The sequence below is a fragment of the Oncorhynchus masou genome, chromosome 32 (genome assembly GCF_036934945.1).
Source record: "Oncorhynchus masou masou isolate Uvic2021 chromosome 32, UVic_Omas_1.1, whole genome shotgun sequence".
NCBI classification, from domain to species: Eukaryota; Metazoa; Chordata; class Actinopteri; order Salmoniformes; family Salmonidae; genus Oncorhynchus; species Oncorhynchus masou.
Window position 1 is genome coordinate 70,393,169 of NC_088243.1, and position 19,566 is coordinate 70,412,734.

Genomic DNA, 19,566 nt, shown 5'->3' on the forward strand with positions numbered 1-19,566 from the left:
GGACTCGGGGGCCGCAGGTAATTTAATTTACGAACAATTGGCACAACAGTTAAGAGTCAAACTAATCCCTGTTAAGCCTCCCCTTAGGATTAATGCACTGGATGGACAAACTCTCGGAACTGGTCATGTGACTCGCATGACCAAAAGTATCACCCTTCAGATTGGCCTTCTTCACACTGAGGTCATTCTGTTAATGGTGTTGTCTTTGCCTAAAGAACCCCTAATACTCGGTCACCCCTGGCTAAGCCTTTACGACCCTGCCATCTCCTGGCGGCAAGGGGAACTGCTGTCACGGTCTCCCACCTGTTTTAAGAACTGCTTCTATCTACCCTGTTGAGCCACCTCTATAGAAGGATCGGAGGTTGCCATTCCAACACACATCCCACCTGTATATGCCCAGTTCCAGAGTGTCTTCAGCAAGAAAAAGGCATCCATTCTGCCCCCTCATTGCCCAGAGGACTGCACGATTGACCTCCTTCCTGGTCATCGCCCCCTAAGGGTCAGATCTACCCCTTGTCCATTCCAGAGAATGAGGCTATGGATTCATCTGTCCATCCAAGTCTCCGGCTGCATCCAGTTTCTTTTTTGTAAAAAAAAGGATGGTAGTCTCCATCCCTGCATAGATTACTGACCTCTCAATGACCTTACCACCAATAATTGATCCCCTCTTCCTCTGATTCCGTCCGTACTAGAACAAGTTGGACAGGCTACCATCTACTCCAAACTCGACCTACGTAGTGCTTACAACCTGGTCAGTATACGAAGTGGAAAACGGCGTTCATCACTGCTAGGCGTCATTACGAATACCTGGTTATTACCTACGGTCTCACCAATGCTCTCGCAGTCTTCCAATCCTTCATGAATTAAGTTTTCCAGCACATGATCAATCAGTTCCTCATCGTGTACATTGATGATATCTTGATCTACCCTCACTCCCATTGCAGAACATGTACAGCATGTGTAACAGGTCCTCAAATGACTACAGGACCACCATCTGTATGTCAAGGCTTTCACTTTACCACAGTAACCTTCCTAGGTTTTGTGTTGACACCAGGAGGGGTTAATATGGATAAGGCAAAGTCACGACCATGCTTAACTGGCCCCAACCTACCACTGTAAAGGCATTACAATGCTTCCTAGGATTTCCAACTACTACCGCAAGGTTCATCCGAAACTGCAGCAGCACAACCACTACTCTCTCAGCTCTCACCAGTCAAAAAAGCAGTACCATCCAATGGACCGACACTGCCCTTACTGCATTTGAGACCTTTAAACTCCTCTTCACCTCTGCACCCATCCTTAGGCAGCCAAATCCTACCCTTCCCTTTTTTCTGGAGGTTGATGCAGCCGAGGTCGGCGTAGTAGCGGTTCTCTCTCAGCGGGTAGGGCCACCTCCCAAATTACACCCATGTGGATTCTTTTCCAAGAAACTGTCACCTGCTGAGAAGAACTATGATGTCAAGAACCGAGAGCTCCTCGCCATTAAGCTGACTATCGAAGAGTGGCGCCACTGGTTAATTAAGAGGGAACTCATCACCCATTCCTTGTCCTTACCGACCACCGCAATTTGGAGTACTTAAGACGCGCTAAGAGTCTCAACCCCAGACATGCTCACTGGGCACTCTTAATCACCCGTTTCAACTTCACTGTCACCTATCTGCCTGGCAAGAAAAATGTGGCTGATTCCTTATCCCATCTATTTGACTCCCCTTCCTCTAACCCAGCTCCTGAGCCCATCCTGCCACTGTCTTGTGTCGCAGGACCCATACAGTGGGATATCCAATCAGCCGTCCAAGAGGCCCTACAACATGACCCAGCACCTCCCGACACCCCTGCAAGCAAGACCTACATTCCGGCGTCCATCAGACCCCAACTAATGCCGTGGTGCCATACCTCTCTGAGTTCTGGCCATCCCGGGATCACCCAGACCACGAAGCTACTGACACACAAGTTCTGATGGTCATAAGTAACAGCAGATATCCAAGATTACGTTCTTTCCTGTCCTGTCTGTACATGGGCAGTGAGCCCTTGCCAACTACCTACCGGTAAGCTCGAGCCTTTCCTACACCACACAGACCACGGTCCCACATCGCCATGGATTTCTTCACTAATCTGCTAGACTCTTCGGGCTTCACTATTATTTTAGTGGTAGTGGGTACCAGTTCTCCAAGATGCAGACTCATCACCCTTCCGCATCTACCTAATGCCATGGACATGGCCGAGTGCATGTTCCAATAGGTGTTTTGTCTGTATGGGATCCCGGAAGACATCATTTCAGGTTGGGGACCACAGTTCGTCTCCACCGACTGGGGGTCTCCATCAGCCTATCCTCCAGATACCATCCGAGGGAAGTCGCTATCTAGCCTGGGCCGAATACGCACACAACCCCCTGGTGCATTCCTCACTCCATATCACTCCTTTCCAGTGTGTCCTCTGATACCAACCCCCCATGTTCCCTTGGGAGACAGTGCCCGGAACTGTGCCTGCCGTCGGTGAGTGGTTTCGGCAGAATGAGCAGGTTTGGGAGACCCCACATGGGCACCCACTTAATGTTTCCCTCTCTCAGAAATGGTTCGCTGACTGGTGTTGCCAACCTACTCCACTCTTCCACCCCGGGCAACGTGTGTGGCTCTCTACCCGGGATATTCGGCTTTGTGACCCCTGCAAAAGTTCAGTCTCCGGTTCATTGGTCCCTTCAAAATAACACACCGCATCAATTCTGTCACCTACCGTCTCCAAGCCATTCCCGTATCTTCTCATCCTTCCATGTGTCCCTTCTCAAGCCTGTGAGGTACAGCCCTCTCCATCCTCCAGTGGCGCACCTTGGCACACCCCCTCCTTGACTCCAAGCGCCTGGGTGGACGCATTCACTACAAGGTGGATTAGGAATGGTACGGACCCAAAGAATGACCCGCCTTAACCGTCCTGACTGCCCAGCTCCATGTTCCCGGGGGAGGCTGTTCACACACCTGTATGTCATTATCACACACTATTTAGTTCAGTTCTTTGCACCCCATCATTGTGGGGTATTGTTTGTTTTATGATACACTTCTATTCGGAGCTCTGTTTTCCCGTAATTTAATCCTCCCGTGGTTGATAGTTTTTGCCTGCCTCACTAAGAACGCCTTTTGCCTACTCTCTGTCTGTACTTTAGCCTATAAGATTTCCTATTATCAACCTATTGCCTGATCTCCCGGACAACTTTACTAGACTTTCCCCAGGCTGTACTGTTGCCTTTTTGGATCCTCCGTGTATGACCTTCTGCCTGCTCCTGTGGTCCTTTACAATAAACACATGCTTGAAACCAGCTCTGAGCTTGAAACCAGCTCTGTCTCCCACCGTGTTCATTACATGATTATGCAACATTATAATCAACATTATAATACAGTTTAACACGTGCTCTCCTTGTGAACCCTCACAATGTTGTGGGTTTTATTGGTTTATTTATTGATAAGACCCCAGCTCATAATCCTACTGATCATTGCTCAAAGCAAATTGGTGAGAGCAAGGAAACAAAGACTGAAGCAAATATTTACCATGCGATTAAACAATGCAGCTGGCTAGATGACTACAGGAGTGTGAAATATGGATGAGCTGTTCTCAATGGAATGGTTCTGAAATATTCTCTCTCACCAAGGCGAGGTTTGACCGTGAATATAGTATAGTCATTCATCTCGGTGGAAATGGCTTGGGACGAACAAATGGGACAGCCCTGGTGTGTCAGATACGAGCTGATTGGGAGGTAGTCAAAAGGATGTTCACTGGGACAACGGTGTTCTGCTCTGACATTATACAGTGGAGGAGTTGGATGTTCTTGTGGGAGGAGGACATAGAGATGCATAGAGATGGCTCAGCGCTCACATGATATTTGCCTATACTTATAACCACTAGGCTAATAATAAATCACATATTTTTAATGGTATATCAAGCAGAATATCACACTGTTAAAAACATGCCTAAATTGGTAATGCGTATATGTGGGCAAATTACAGACTTTTCAAACATTATCGGCAAATAGCTACTGTACCAAAGCGATTTAGAGTTGTTTAACGGGAGTGATGAGGGTGTGAATATAATGATAATGTAAATCATTATACTGCATGATTCTGTGCAAAATTACTACCACATTATTCAAAATATCGGAATATCGGAAAAAAAGGTTATTCATGGCAACATATTAGGCAAGAATTAAGCGAAGGCAAAGTGATCGTGCCGGGGGTACAACATTTGATGTACAGTCACATTCACTGTAGTTGTCTGAAGCGTGCTATAAATTGCACAGCTGGCGATGCCTCATTGTGGTTGGTTATTACTCATTAACAAGTCAATGAGTGTCATCACTATTTTCTTTTGCAGTACCTCAAACTGTCGTGATTACCAGCTGAGATAAACTATTCTGAGTTGATTTTACAACTGGCTCAACGTTTATTGGCAGTTTTTTAACATCATCCTAAAACCTAGGCTGCATTCCAAACACTTAACAGACACACCCTCTCCCCTCAGTCCTCAAATTAAGTGGACACTTCTGATTATGTTTCATGACGTCTGACGAGTTTACACTTGCAGGGCAAGGGGCGAGGGAGGAAGGAATTAATTTTAAATGGACCGCCCTTGCCTAGCTACTTCTGAAGAAGGAAAATGTTTTATTATTTCCAAAAGCTAACCAAACAAAAACATAATTACTTTTAGGAGACATGTTTGTGCATTAGTAGAAGAATTGAAACTTATTTACATTCGTTTTTATTTACACTTGTATGTTGACTCCATATTGACGTTACACAACTTCTTCAGGCTCGGGTCCTTTATTCAGAATTTTCACCTGACTGACGTGCCCAAAGTAAACTGCCTGTTACTCAGGCCCAGAAGCCAGGATATGCATATAATTGGTATCATTGCTGTCTCTGCCTGGCCGGTTCCCCTCTTTCCACTGGGATTCTCTGCCTCTAACCCTATTACAGGGGCTGAGTCACTGGCTTACTGGGGCTCTCTCATGCCATCCCTGGAAGGGGTGCGTCACCTGAGTGGGTTGATTCACTGATGTGGTCATCCTGTCTGGGTTGGCGCCCCCCCTTGGGTTGTGCCATGGCGGAGATCTTTGTGGGCTATACTCAGCTTTGTCCCAGGATGGTAAGTTGGTGGTTGAAGATATCCCTCTAGTGGTGTGGGGGCTGTGCTTTGGCAAAGTGGGTGGGGTTATATCCTTCCTGTTTGGCCCTGCCCGGGGGTGTCCTCGGATGGGGCTACAGTGTCTTCTGACCCCTCCTGTCTCAGCCTCCAGTATTTATGCTGCAGTAGTTTATGTGTCGGGGGGCTGGGGTCAGTTTGTTATATCTGGAGTACTTCTCCTGTCCTATTTGGTGTCCTGTGGGAATCTAAGTGTGCGTTCTCTAATTCTCTCCTTCTCTCTCTCTTTCTCTCTCTCGGAGGACCTGAGCCCTAGGACCATGCCCCAGGACTACCTGACATGATGACTCCTTGCTGTCCCCAGTCCACCTGGCCGTGCTGCTGCTCCAGTTTCAACTGTTCTGCCTTATTATTATTTGACCATGCTGGTCATTTATGAACATTTGAACATCTTGGCCATGTTCTGTTATAATCTCCACCCGGTACAGCTGGAAGAGGACTGACCACCCCACATATGCTCTCTCTAATTCTCTTTCTTTCTCTCTCTCGGAGGACCTGAGCCCTAGGACCATGCCCCAGGACTACCTGACATGATGACTCCTTGTTGTCCCCAGTCCACCTGGCCGTGCTGCTGCTCCAGTTTCAACTGTTCTGCCTTATTATTATTTGACCATGCTGGTCATTTATGAACATTTGAACATCTTGGCCATGTTCTGTTATAATCTCCACCCGGTACAGCTGGAAGAGGACTGACCACCCCACATATGCTCTCTCTAATTCTCTTTCTTTCTCTCTCTCGGAGGACCTGAGCCCTAGGACCATGCCCCAGGACTACCTGACATGATGACTCCTTGTTGTCCCCAGTCCACCTGGCCGTGCTGCTGCTCCAGTTTCAACTGTTCTGCCTTATTATTATTCGACCATGCTGGTGTATTTATGAACATTTGAACATCTTGGCCATGTTCTGTTATAATCTCTACCCGGCACAGCCAGAAGAGGACTGGCCACCCCACATAGCCTGGTTCCTCTCTAGGTTTCTTCCTAGATTTTGGCCTTTCTAGGGAGTTTTTCCTAACCACCATGCTTCTACACCTGCATTGCTTGCTGTTTGGGGTTTTAGGCTGGGTTTCTGTACAGCACTTTGAGATATCAGCTGATGTACGAAGGGCTATATAAATAAATTTGATTTTATTTTATTTGAGAAAACACTTCGAAGTTTGTATAAACGGTAAAAATAATGTATGAGACTATAACACAATTGATATGGTAGCCCGAAAATCTGAAGAAAAACCAACCAGAATTATAGATTCTAGAGAATTACAGATTTTATTTAATTTTTTAGATCCCATGCTCTTTCAATGGAAAGCTATGGGTCTTATGTAATTCCAGCTCCCAGATTGCAATTCCTATGTCTCCCAGTAGATGTCAACAGTCTTTTTTCAAAGTTTCAGGCTTGTTTCTTCCGAAATGAGGAAGAATTTTGAGTTTTGGCATTGGGAGTCACAGTTGGGAATCAGTCTGTGGGCGCGCGAGGAAGTAAACGCGCACAGGCTAATTTTACTTTTCTGTTGAACATACTTCTTTCCGTATGAAATATTATAGCTTATTTACATGTTAGGGTACCTGAGCATTATATGGAAATGTAGTTTGACTTGTTTTAACAAAGTTTAGTGGTATCTTTTTGGATTCCTTTGTCTACATGTTGAACGAGTGGATTACTGAAATTAATGGCGCCAACTAAACAGACTTTTTGGGATATAAATAAGGATTTTAACTAACAAAACGACCATTCATGTTGTAGCTGGGACCCTTGGGATTGCAAACAGAGCAAGATTTTCAAAAAGTAAGTGATTAATAATTATTTAACCTTGATTTTATGAAGCCTGTGCTGGTTGAAAAATATGTTGATGTGGGGCGCCGTCCTCAAACAATTGCATGGTAAGCTTTCGCTGTAAAGCCTATTGTAAATTGGACAAAGCAGTTAGATTAACAAGGATGTAAGCTTTTAACCGATATAAGATACTTGTATGTTCATAAATGTTCAATATTACGATTATTTATTTGAATTGCGGGCCCTCCAATTTCACCAGATATTGTGTAGCATTAATTAACGTTTCACGTTTTGGCTGACTTTTCTTAGCGGATGTACAATCATCGCAAATTGAATTATGGGGCATTTCAGGCCCTGTAGTGAACACAATTGTACAATCACGAACTCAATTAAAATAATAATTTGGGCCGACGACAAATGCCGCCGCGGGGATTCCCCCAAGGGCAGAGGGCGAGGGTAAGTGGACGAGGGTGTCTTTTATGAATTTGAAACGCAGCCATACTCTGAGTCTGGAGTTTATTTAGTCTTAAAACTGGTTTTAACAGGATTCCTAGGACCTTTTTTGAGACGCTTTGTGGATACGCTTCCCTACACACCACCTGCCACTTGCCTGCCTCTCCATGAACCCAAAGGCTTTTTTAAGAGCCACCTAAGACATTAACATATGTGTGTGTGTCATTTAATCACGTAGTCAATCAAGTTAGCAAGCATTTCCATTTCTTTTGAGTGCACGCTGCTGCAATTTGATCTCTTAACATTATGTTTTATTTTGACTGCATGCTGCTGCATCCTGATCTCATACAATTTTGTATTATTCTGTACAGAATCTGAAACACTGCATTTAGTATGATATGTTACGTTTCGTATTGTATGTATTCAGTTGGGTGTCCATCATCCATTTCACATGATATGTTACGAATTGCAATTTCAATATGTCACAAATTTCAAATATGTATGATATGTTATGAATTCCAGTTTGTTGTGGATAACCTTGGCTAGGTGGCTTACGCTAATGTTAGCTAGGTGGCTAAAGATATATAGGCTAGGGGTTACGGTTAAAGTTAGGAGTTATGTTAAAGGGTTAACGTTAGGGTTAGGGGAAGGGTTAGCTAACATGCTAAGTAGTTGCAAAGTAGCTAAAAAGTAGTTAGTAGTTCCAAAGCTGGCAATTAGCTAAAATGCTAAAGTTATCCATGATGAGATTGGAACAGTCGAACTTTGGGTTACTAGACATTCATGTTTTATGCCCATCCTTTCACCCCAACCAACCACTCTCGTTTTTGCCTTAAGTAACTTTCTGTATTAGATAACCATACCAAACACAACATACTAATTTCAGTGTTCCATATTTACATTTACTATGTTATGTCAAGTAACTTGACACGGTGTTGATCAGTCAGCACAAATTTAGATTATAAAAATGACAAGACAGAAGGAGAGAGAGCTAGAATTCATTCTGCATGTTTGAAACAGCGATGCTGTCAGTCGAGTCTGGTAGCTTGATTCTAGCATGCACAACTGAGGTTCTGTTTACATGTGTTTGGGGTACAACCATTTACTATATGCGGTTCATAACTAGTGGTTCATTTGTTTTCTCGGCTAATGTTTGTGTGGTCTTGGTTGTTAGTCGAGGAAATGCATCGTAGCTAACTGCAGTGTTTGTCCTGTCTGAAATCTGGCTACCTCGTCTAACTGTAGCTTAGTCTGTGCAATGGTGGTTTTAAACAACGTTAACTAGCTATGTTTTGTGTAATAAAGTTTAATACATTGTGGCACATGAACTAGCCATACACCTTAGCTAATGTTACCTAGCTAGCTAACATTAACTGGCTCTCATAGCAGCCAATGACTTTTGCTAGCTTATTTATGCATATTTGTTTGTGCTCCGATTACACGTGTCTAGATCAGTAGTTTACATATGATAACTTCAGCCTTATATGAAAATCCTTAGTGCAAAATATAGCTAGCTAGCTTTCCTCGCTTGTTGATTAGTTACCTAGCCAACGTAAGCTCTCATGTGAATGGTTGAACGTTTCATTAGCTACCTAGCTAATCAAAACAAAACCCATTTCATTGTCTAGCTGTCTTTATTTGCCTGTTCATTAGCTAGCTACTAAAAAAAGCAAGGTAACGTTAGCTACCTAGTTAATCAAAATATTTGTTTGCATTTATTGATTAACCTCAGCTTGAATACCACCATATAGCTAGCTATATACAGTAGCCTTGGTTTGTGCTTCTCAGTAGCGGATGGACGGCTCATGACAAGAGGCGTTGTGTACCTCCAATCAAGTTGATTTGATTGGTGTCATATTGGCTAAAATATGATGGGTAGGGAGATTTGAATTTAACACTGAGCGTCAACCAATGCGACTATCATTGCGTCTATAATTAGCTCTGGGTCGTGTTCATTAGGGAATACAGCAGAAAACTCTTTCAGTCCATTTTCTTCTGTTTATTCCCAAATGGACACAATCCAGGATTCATGTCGCTGGCCGTAAACAATAAACAAGGTCATTTTTGGATATTGGAGTACCTGAGAAACAGTATGTAGTTCAACGAAAATATAAATGATTTCATGTTAAAATGTAACACATATTATTACAGCATAGCATAGCATCTTGATTGCTATTTTTTATTTCACCTTTATTTAACCAGGTAGACTGGCAGACTTGTATTTTGATTAAAATGAAACGAGATCATTAGATTAGTCTTAGTCTAGATTTAATACAGTTGTAGAACACAAGTTTTGTATTGATGTCAAGCTCAAGGTTCTGGGAAACTGGCATTGAGGTAGGCCTACTCTAGTCTATTCTCTCGCCAACAAGTAAATTCTACATCAATATTGGAAATGTATTCTTAAATTCTTGTGTATTTCAAAATTGGTTGAAGGTTAGTGATTGTGTAATATCATTGATTCAAAGCGTTACTGTTGTTCCAGATAGAATATTACACAAAATATGAACCACTGTTCACGTCAAATTATTCATGAAATTACTACATTATTTTTTGTTGAAAAGAGCTTCATAAAAATACAGTAGACGTGGTGGTGGTGGTGGCAGGTGGCAGGTGGTTGCACTGTGTGACCATAATGATTCTCATATAATAGACTGTTGAATATACTTGAAGCCAGTTCCCTAGGTTCTTCCTGCAGCATGTTCCCTGTATTAGCCTGAAACAATAGAAAAGGGATTTCGCCTCTGGCCTTAAGCGGCATTATCTGCCCATTTCAATTCCTCATACACATCCTTTGGGCTTAACAGAGATTGTTTTAAAGGGGGATTTTTAATTAGTAAAGACTTGAAACGTCCTTTCTTTATAAAAATACATTCCAAACCCACCCCCCTTAACTTACAGTTAGTATAACTTATAATAAGGTTTGTGTTTTCCTCCACTCTTCTATTCAATTGTAATCACAATGAGGATTATTCTGCTCGCTCACTTGTTTCATAATGTAGTCTCCCGTGGCCATGCCTGGCCAAACACATCTCCTCGGTGGATTCGCTTCACTGACAGAAGTGGATCATTCAGATTGGATGGGCTGGAGGAGAAACTAGCAACGTGTGTTGTGCATGTGTGTGTGTGTGTGTGTGTGTGGCCGCGTGTGTGTTTGAGTGTGAGTGAACTGAGACCTCTTGTTATTAGATATTTTGTTTTAGTCACGCCGACTAGCACAAAGCTGTAATATGGAGCTCAATGTTAAAATCAACTTGATTGGAGGTTAACAACACACTCCACGCCTCTCATCATGAGCCGTTCGGCTGTTACTGAGAACTACAAACAGTGCACTTGGAAAGTATTCAGACCCCTTGACTTTTTCCCCATTTTGTTACGTTAGAGCCTTATTCTAAAATGGATTGAATAAAAAATTCCTCATAAATCTACACACAATACCCCATAATGACAAAGTGAAAAACAGTTTATTTTTTGTGCAAATTTATTACAAATAAAAACAGAAAACCCTTATTTACATAAGTATTCAGACCGTTTGCTATGAGACTCGAAATTGAGCTTGTGCATGTTTTGAGGTGTTTCTACTACTTGAATGAAGTCCACTTGTGGTAAATTCAAATAATTGAAGATGATTTGGAAAGGCTGTCTACATAAGGTCCCACAGTTAACAATTTATGTCAGAGAAAAAAACAAGCCATGAGGTCGAAGGAATTGTCCGTAGAGCTCCGAGACAGGACTGTATCGAGGCACAGATCTGGGGAAGGGTGCTAAAAAATGTCTGCAGCATTGAAGGTTGGCAAGAACACAGTGGCCGCCTGCATTCTTAAATGGAAGAAGTTCAGAACCACCAAGACTCTTCCTAGAGCTGGCCGCCCGGCCAAACTGAGCAATCGGGGGAGAAGGGCCTTGGTCAGGGAGGTGACCAAGAACCCGATAGTCACTCTGACAGAGCTCCAGAGTTCCTCTGTGGAGATTGGAGAACCTTCCAGAAAGACAACCATCTCTGCAGCACTCCACTAATCAGGCCTTTATGGTAGAGTGGTGAGACGGAAGCCACTCCTCAGTAAAAGGCACATGACAGCCCGCTTGGAGTTTGCCAAAAGGCTCCTACAGGGCTCTCAGACCATGAGAAACACGATTTTCTGGTCTGATGAAACCGAGATTGAACTATTTGATTTGACTTGAATGCTAAGCATCAGGTCTGGAGGAAACCAGAAACCGCTCATCAGCTGCCAATACCATCCCTACGGTGAAGCATGGTGGTGGCAGCGTGATGATGTGGGGATGTTTTTCAGCAGCAGGTACTAGTCAGGATAGAGGGAAAGATGAACAGGGCAAAGTACAGAGAGATCCTTGATGAAAACCTGCTCCGGACCTCAGATCGGGGCGATTGGGGCCCACACCAAGACAACACAGTAGTGGCTTCGGGACAAGTCTCTGAATGTCATTGAGTGGCCCAGCCAGAGTCCGGACTTGAACACGATCGAACATCTCTGGAGTGACCTGAAAATAGCTGTACATCGACGCTCCCCATCCAGTCTGACCGAGTTTGAGAGGATCTGCAGAGAAGAATGGGAGAAACTACCCAAATACTGGTGTGCCAAGCTCGTAGCGTCTTACCCAAGAAGACTCGAGGCTGTAATTGCTGCCAAAGGTGCTTCAACTAAGTACTAAGTAAAGGGATTGCATACTTACATTTCCTCGACTAAGAGCAACCAAGACCACAAACAAACCATAGCCGAGAAAACTGTTTTGTTAAGAAACAGGAAGCTAGTTATGAACCGCATATAGTAAATGGTTGAACCCCAAATCCACAGAACCTCAGTTGTGCATGCTAGCATCAGACAACTTACCAGACTTGACTGACAGCATCACCGTTTCCACATGTGTAGCATTGTTTCCAGCTCCGGCATACTCTCTTTCCTTTATTTCATTATTGTAATCCAAATTTGTGCTGACTGATCAACACTGTTACTTTTCTGTGTTTTCACAAAAAATCTGAAGTCGCCATCCACAAGTAAAAAGTAGTCAGGGGTTTCGGTTTTCAACAAATCAACTGTTTTAGACAATTGTCTTTTTACCAAGCAAGATAAATAAACTGTCAATTTAAATGGTCTGTCAATGTTACAGGTTTTATAGTGTAATGGTTAGAGTTACCGCCTGTGGATCAGAAGATTGCGACTCTGCCATTTCACCATTCTTTCGTTAATAGTTTTGACTGCCCCCTCCCTCCCTCCCTCCCTCCCTCCCTCCCTCCCTCCCTCCCTCCCTCCCTCCCTCCCTCCCTCCCTCCCTCCCTCCCTCCCTCCCTCCCTCCCTCCCTCCCTCCCTCCCTCCCTCCCTCCCTCCCACTGATTTGAATGTATTAGGTGTCTTCTAAAAGTTCCTTTGGGTTCGTGGAGTGGCAGGCAAGGGGCAGTAACTGTGGTGGTGTGTACTACTGCATGTGTCTTGCTAGAACAGAGGAGAGAGGCCTCCCGAGTGGCGCAGCAGTGCTAGCTGTGCCAATAGAGATTTTGCTTAGAGTCCAGGCTCTGTCGACAGCCGGCCGCGACCGGGAGACCCATAGGGAGGTGCACAATTGGCCCAGCGTCGTGAGAGTTTGGCTGGCAGGGATATTCTTTTCCCATCGCACTCTAGCAACTCCTGTGGCGGGCCATGAGCAATTTACGCTGACACGGTTGCCAGGTGTATGGTGTTTCCTCCAACATGTTGGTGCGGCTGGCTTCCGGGTTAAGCGGGTATTGTGTCAAGAAGCAGTGCGGCTTGGCTGGGTTGTGTTTCGGAGGACACACTGCTCTCGACCTTCGCCTCTTCCGAGTCCGTACGGGAGTTGCAGCGATGGGACAAGACTGTAACTACCAATTGGATACCATGAAATATGGGGGAAAAATGGGGTTAAAAAACGAAAATTAAAAAAAGAACAGAGGAGAGGCCAGCTCTCAGACTCTCAAGGAAGAGGTGATTGCCCTCATCTGTGAGATGCATACCTTCTCTATGGTACTGCCCAGGGACACACTGCTTGATGGCAGGGTGGTGGATTGTGAGCATGAGCCTGTCACGGAGAAATGCAAACACCATCTGGTTGACATGATGCCGGGCCATCTCTATGCGCTTGTTGATGTCCTCCCCCCACAGGTAACATCCAACTCCTCTGCTTCAAGATGTCATAGTAGACCACCGTTGTTCCGGGGAACATTTGGATGACTACCGCCAAATCAACACGCATCTGACTTACTAGGGCTGTTCCCTTTGTGTGTCCCAAGTCTGTTCCACCGAGGTTAATGACTATGATGTCAGGGGGAGCAGCAGCACAGGCCCTCTGCAGGCGCAGAAATTCATCAGTTTGCCCCACTTTATTTCTAGCTATGTGACAGTAGTTAAGGAAGAGGTTGTGATGCTTTCCGACCAGTAGATCCACGAATGCCACACAGTTTTCATGTTGATGAATGAGTAAATGCCTGGAAGCCTGCAAAAAAAGTATGTGAAATGGAGTAGTAGTGTAGATGTGGAATGACTAGAACTGCATTCCTATTGAATAAGATCATACATAGATTCCTTTCTTCCTCCTGTTCCAGGGCAGCATTAAATGTATAATTTAAACTTTTGCAAGGACAATAAAACATTTTCTGTATGTTTCTCATTTTTCTAGCCAACATTCCCATTGAAGCACCAAGTCCAATCTGTCCACCTGTTATATTTCTATGTGCTTGAGCTTAAAGCTCTGAGAGGATCTGTCAGACTTTCATTCTCTCCCTTCTTATCTCTGAGATCATTTCCAACAAAGACTCATAAAATTATGAATCATCACCAAACATGAAAACTCTGACTATATTTATCCATATTTTTTAAATTGTATTTTAAGATTAGTTAGATTTGCCTTATATAGTTCAGTTTAAATAATTAGCAAGTCTGAAGCGTAGGCTACTAGCTAGCCAGCTAGCTGGATCGGTCTATATGTGGGCCTGATACACGTGTCAAACTCATTTCACGGATGGCCAAGTATCTGCAGGTTTTCGCTCCTCCCTTCTACTTGATTCATGAATTAAGGTCACTAATTAGTAAACAACTCCCATCTGGTTGTCTCGGTCTGAAAAAAAACCCACAAAAAAACGCCAGGCCCTCCATGGAATGAGTTTGACACCCTTGGCCTAGTAGGTCTATCTGATTCATTTGTTACAGTCCAGAATCATCTAATTGAAGAACACTCAATGACCTTGCTGAGCCTTTACAAGTAAGTTAAACACAGAGAGTAGATATATGTTGGTAGTAGGCTAGTATGTGTCAGTCTCACCAATTAGGCCTAGACAGCCAACTAATATGCAGACAGACCAGTGGTTAGTGGCTGATAATGAGCATTGCGAGTGACAAAAACATTAGCCTATACTATTAAGACAGCATGGAAACTTTATCTGTTGTCCAGTCAGAAATTATGTTTGATCCGGTTTACATGAAATGTACAAAATCAGACACATGCAGAAAACTACATTGCAAACGTTTCTCCTTGTCAGTTTCACTTTTATGCAGTTTTTTTTTATTCAAGCCCAGTGCTACCCTACCTGATTCTATTACTCATCTGTTCTTCAAGACCTCCTCTGCTCATAGAGACTTTGAGGAGTAGAATATTTAGTTCTCAATGACATGTATTGCTAAATAAAAAGGTTAAAGGAAATACAGGCAGGCATCACATTACTATAAGATAAAAACACCCCTCTCAATCAAGCACGACAATCGTGTAAGTATAAAAGCAAAGCTTGCTTTCATATAATAAAAAAGAAGAAGCTTGAAACGGTAGTGGAATGGGATTAGTGTGGTGTGTGAAGAATCCAATACTTTACCTTGTATGCTGTACAAATCATATTATTGTGGAAGCACCTCCTCTCAGAGTGGGAATTAGGCTGTTTGAGAAAGTTTGAATCCTAAGCAACCAGCATACACGTTGTTGGAAGTATAATATACCAACATAGCTATTGTAGTAGGTCAAAGCTGTGCACTGGGAAACCTTGGTGGAGCTTACTTTTCGGCTTCAGACCAATGCCTACTCCTCACTTAAAATAGTTTTTGTTTTTTATACATGATATTCAGGTATGGTTGTGTGTGTGTGTCTGTGTGTGCATGTGTGTTTGTATATGTACAGGTACCTGACAAAATAATGGAAACACAAGTAAATGAGGGATACAAAGTATATTTAAAGCAGGTGCTTCCACACAGGGTTGGTTTCTGAGTCAATTAACATCCCATCATGCTTAGGGTCATGTATAAAAAGGCTGGGCAGGCCATTATTTTGGACATTATTTTGGCTACCATGGCTATGCCCTCATAGGATGACAATGCCGCCCTCCACAGGGCACAAGTGGTTCATGAATAGTTTGATAAGCATGAAAACGATGTAAACCATATGCCATGGCAGTCTGTCACCAGATCACAACCCAAATTAATTTATGGGAGATTCTGCAGCAGTACCTGAGACAGCGTCTTCCACCACCATCAACAAAACACCAAATTATGGAATTTCTTGTGGAAAAATGGTGTCGCATCCCTACAATAGATTTCCAGACACTTGTAGAATCTATGCCAAGGTGCTTTGAAGCTGTTCTGGCTCGTGCGGACCAAACAACCTATTAAGAGACATTATGTTGGTGTTTCCTTTATTTTGGCAGTTACGTGTGTGTGTGTGTGTGTGTGTGTGTGTGTGTGTGTGTGTGTGTGTGTGTGTGTGTGTGTGTGTGTGTGTGTGTGTGTGTGTGTGTGTGTGTGTGTGTGTGTGTGGTGGATAAGGGGTTGCATATGAGAGGGAATTGAAACCTCTTGTTATTAGATGACACATTGGATATCAGCTTTTTCCGTGAGAGGGAGAGAGAGAAAAACACAAGAGAGAGTGCATCGTATTGTCGAAGAAGATGATATGATTTCAGAGAACAGAAATGCTTTTACACAATCTAACAGCAATTTGGAAAGGGCTTGAACACAAACACAATCATTCTTCACAAAAACTATAATAAAGAAAAGAAAATGACAGTATATGAAGTATGCAGAAGGTATACTGTACCTAATGTGAATTTTGACAACACTTACGTGTTTGAAGTCGTGGACCTCGAGCACCTCATCACTGCCGTTCCCCATCCTGAAGATCTCAATGCGGTGGGCGGGGTCAATCTCCATGATACTGTCTGTCTCCATACCGTCCAGCATGGCCTTGTAATGTTGGTCGTACACCTGGAGACACAGGACCAATCAGAAACGTCTTCAGCCTGACTGACAGGTCATTTAACCAATAGTACATGAGGGTAGGGTGACTCAACTCAGTAGCTCTAAACCAATAGCCTTTCAATAAGCTTACTATACTGCCAATAGTGCTACGTGTGGCAGGTATCCTAGTGGTTAGAGAGGTGTGACAGCAATCGGAGGGTTGCTAGGTCAAATCCTGGGTCTTGCGGGAAATGAGCTGGTGACCGGGGGGTTGCTGGTATCAAATCCTAGATGTCATTGACTCTTGGACAAGGCACCTAAGCCCCCCAACAACTTCTCCATGGGCACCCAGTGTGGCAGCTCCCCGCTCCAACCAGTATGTGTCTTTCAGAGGGGTTTGGATAAATCAGAAGTCCAATTTTGTTTGTAACTTGTGTATAATTGACAAATTAAGTGATCTTAATCCTTAATGTATCGCCTTTAATAGGCTTAATATACAGTCTACAGGCGTAATACACTGCAAATAATTATAATCCAAAGAGAAATACTGTAATCTAAAGATGTGAGGCCCATACACCATACCAATAGCCTTTCAATAAGCTTACTATACTGCCAATAGTGCTACGTGTGGCAGGTATCCTAGTGGTTAGAGAGGTGTGACAGCAATCGGAGGGTTGCTAGGTCAAATCCTGGGTCTTGCGGGAAATGAGCTGGTGACCGGGGGGTTGCTGGTATCAAATCCTAGATGTCATTGACTCTTGGACAAGGCACCTAAGCCCCCCAACAACTTCTCCATGGGCACCCAGTGTGGCAGCTCCCCGCTCCAACCAGTATGTGTCTTTCAGAGGGGTTTGGATAAATCAGAAGTCCAATTTTGTTTGTAACTTGTGTATAATTGACAAATTAAGTGATCTTAATCCTTAATGTATCGCCTTTAATAGGCTTAATATACAGTCTACAGGCGTAATACTCAACAAATAATTATAATCCAAAGAGAAATACTGTAATCTAAAGATGTGAGGCCCATACACTCACTTGATGCAATCACAGTGATCTAGCTATGTCATATTCTTCAAAGCATCATGTCCAAGTTTGACCCATGCAACCAATACACCACCCCAGTGGCATCTTGCATGCTGACATTTGTAAAGTGCGAAAGTATTCAAAAACAAGATCAGAGATAATACTAAGTCATTGTTCATACATTTCTATTGACAAACTGCAAGCACATTTGTACATCCATAGAGGCTGCGTAAGTACCCTTCGAGTTTTTATGTCGAATAAATGCCAGTTCGAAAATGTGGCTCGGATAGTTGTTTGTTTTTCTTGGCCGTACCTTAAAGCACTTGATTATGTATTGTTCTTGGGCACGCCGGGGCGGCTGTTAAAATTCCCTGTCTACAAAAATGATTCATGCCTACGAGATGAAAACTACGCTATTAATATGTATGTGGAGTGTGGTGTTATGATGAGAAATATATTGCTGAGTTCATCGTCATCTGTTGGGGTGATGAATCAAAGCGCCCCATACTGTACCAATGAGAGAGTTGATTAATGGATACAGGTAGGCGGCCAATGAAATCCATCAAGATTAATTTTCCCAATCAACGCGTCGGGGCCACTGATTGTTAAGGGATCTAACACAGAAATAACCCAAGCCCTGTGACAAATGTAGTTTCTTTCTAGTGTTTATGACTATAATATCCATGCATGATTCTCCTAGGTTGGTTTAGTGACTCTAGTACCACTAGTTAAAGCTCTATAGCGTGGCAATACCATTCAGAAAGAGGTTAGATAAGCATTCGATTACACTCTTCATACATCTGCTCAACATGTTGCTCACCTACTCACTACCACACACTCCTTATGACATTTAAATGACCTGCACCACATATTACCATCAAGCTCATCAATAGGGTAGCAATAATGATTGAATGGGATATAATTCTTAACAGAAAATCACAGCAAGTATGGCTCTGGAATATAAATAGCCATTAACATGGGTCTCAATGGCCTTGGCTCAGAAAGGAACCTGAACTTTAAAATCTTAAGACGTAGCCAAATGAAGATGGACCTGATATTCGAGTGTCAGTCGAGCAGTTATGTGAAATTTAGAGCCGTTAAACAGTCTGGGAGCCCATGTGGTGGATTAAAGTTCCATTTAAGCCTTTTCTTCTATATTAGCATAAAGGTGGAAAGGACTTATTGATTTATACTAAAACAGTTTATCATATTTTCTGTAGGCAGTGATCAATTTGATTAAACTCCAGTGGTGAGATTCTCCTCATCACATCATGTTTAAATGGATTGCAATGTATATCATGAATGAACTGTTTGAATTGACTTGCTCAATGTTTTAAATTGGTGTATAATGTTGCTATCGTTTTTGTTTAGAAAATGGGAATGGATGGCTTCTGTGGATCCTTGGGTTTGTGGCTGGAAAGTTTTCAGACCCCTTGACCTTTTCCATATTTGTTACGTTACAGCCTTATTCTAAAACAGATGAAATAAATGTTTTTTTTCTCATCAATCTACACACAATACCCCATAATGACAAAGCAAAAACAGGTCTTTATACATCTTAGAAAATGTATTACAAATAAAAAAACAGTATTCATACCCTTTGCTATGAGACTCAACATTTAGCTCAGGTGCATCCTGTTTCCATTGATCATCCTTGAAATGTTTCTACAACTTGATTGGAGTCCAACTGTGGTAAATTCAATTGATTGGACATGATTTGGAAAGACACACACCTGTCTATATAAGGGTCACAGTTGACAGTGCATATCAGAGCAAAAACCAAGCCAGGAGGTCAAAGGAATTGTCTGTAGAGCTCCGAGACACGATTGTGTCAAGGCAAAGATCTGGGTAAGGTTACCAAAGAAATTCTGCAACATTGAAGGTCCCCAAGAACACAGAGGCCTCCATCATTCTTAAATTGAAGATGTTTGGAACCACGAAGACTCTTC

The 19,566-nt window shown here is 43.1% G+C and overlaps 1 protein-coding gene across 1 annotated transcript in view; it reads right to left on the reverse strand.

The window, feature by feature from the left end:
* Positions 1-19,566, reverse strand: part of LOC135526550 (tenomodulin-like) — an 87,182-nt gene that overhangs the window by 22,542 nt on the left and 45,074 nt on the right. Inside the window, exon 3 of the mRNA XM_064955032.1 lies at positions 16,481-16,621. Within this exon, the coding sequence (XP_064811104.1) occupies positions 16,481-16,621 (141 nt within the window). The remainder of the gene's footprint in view (positions 1-16,480; positions 16,622-19,566) is intronic.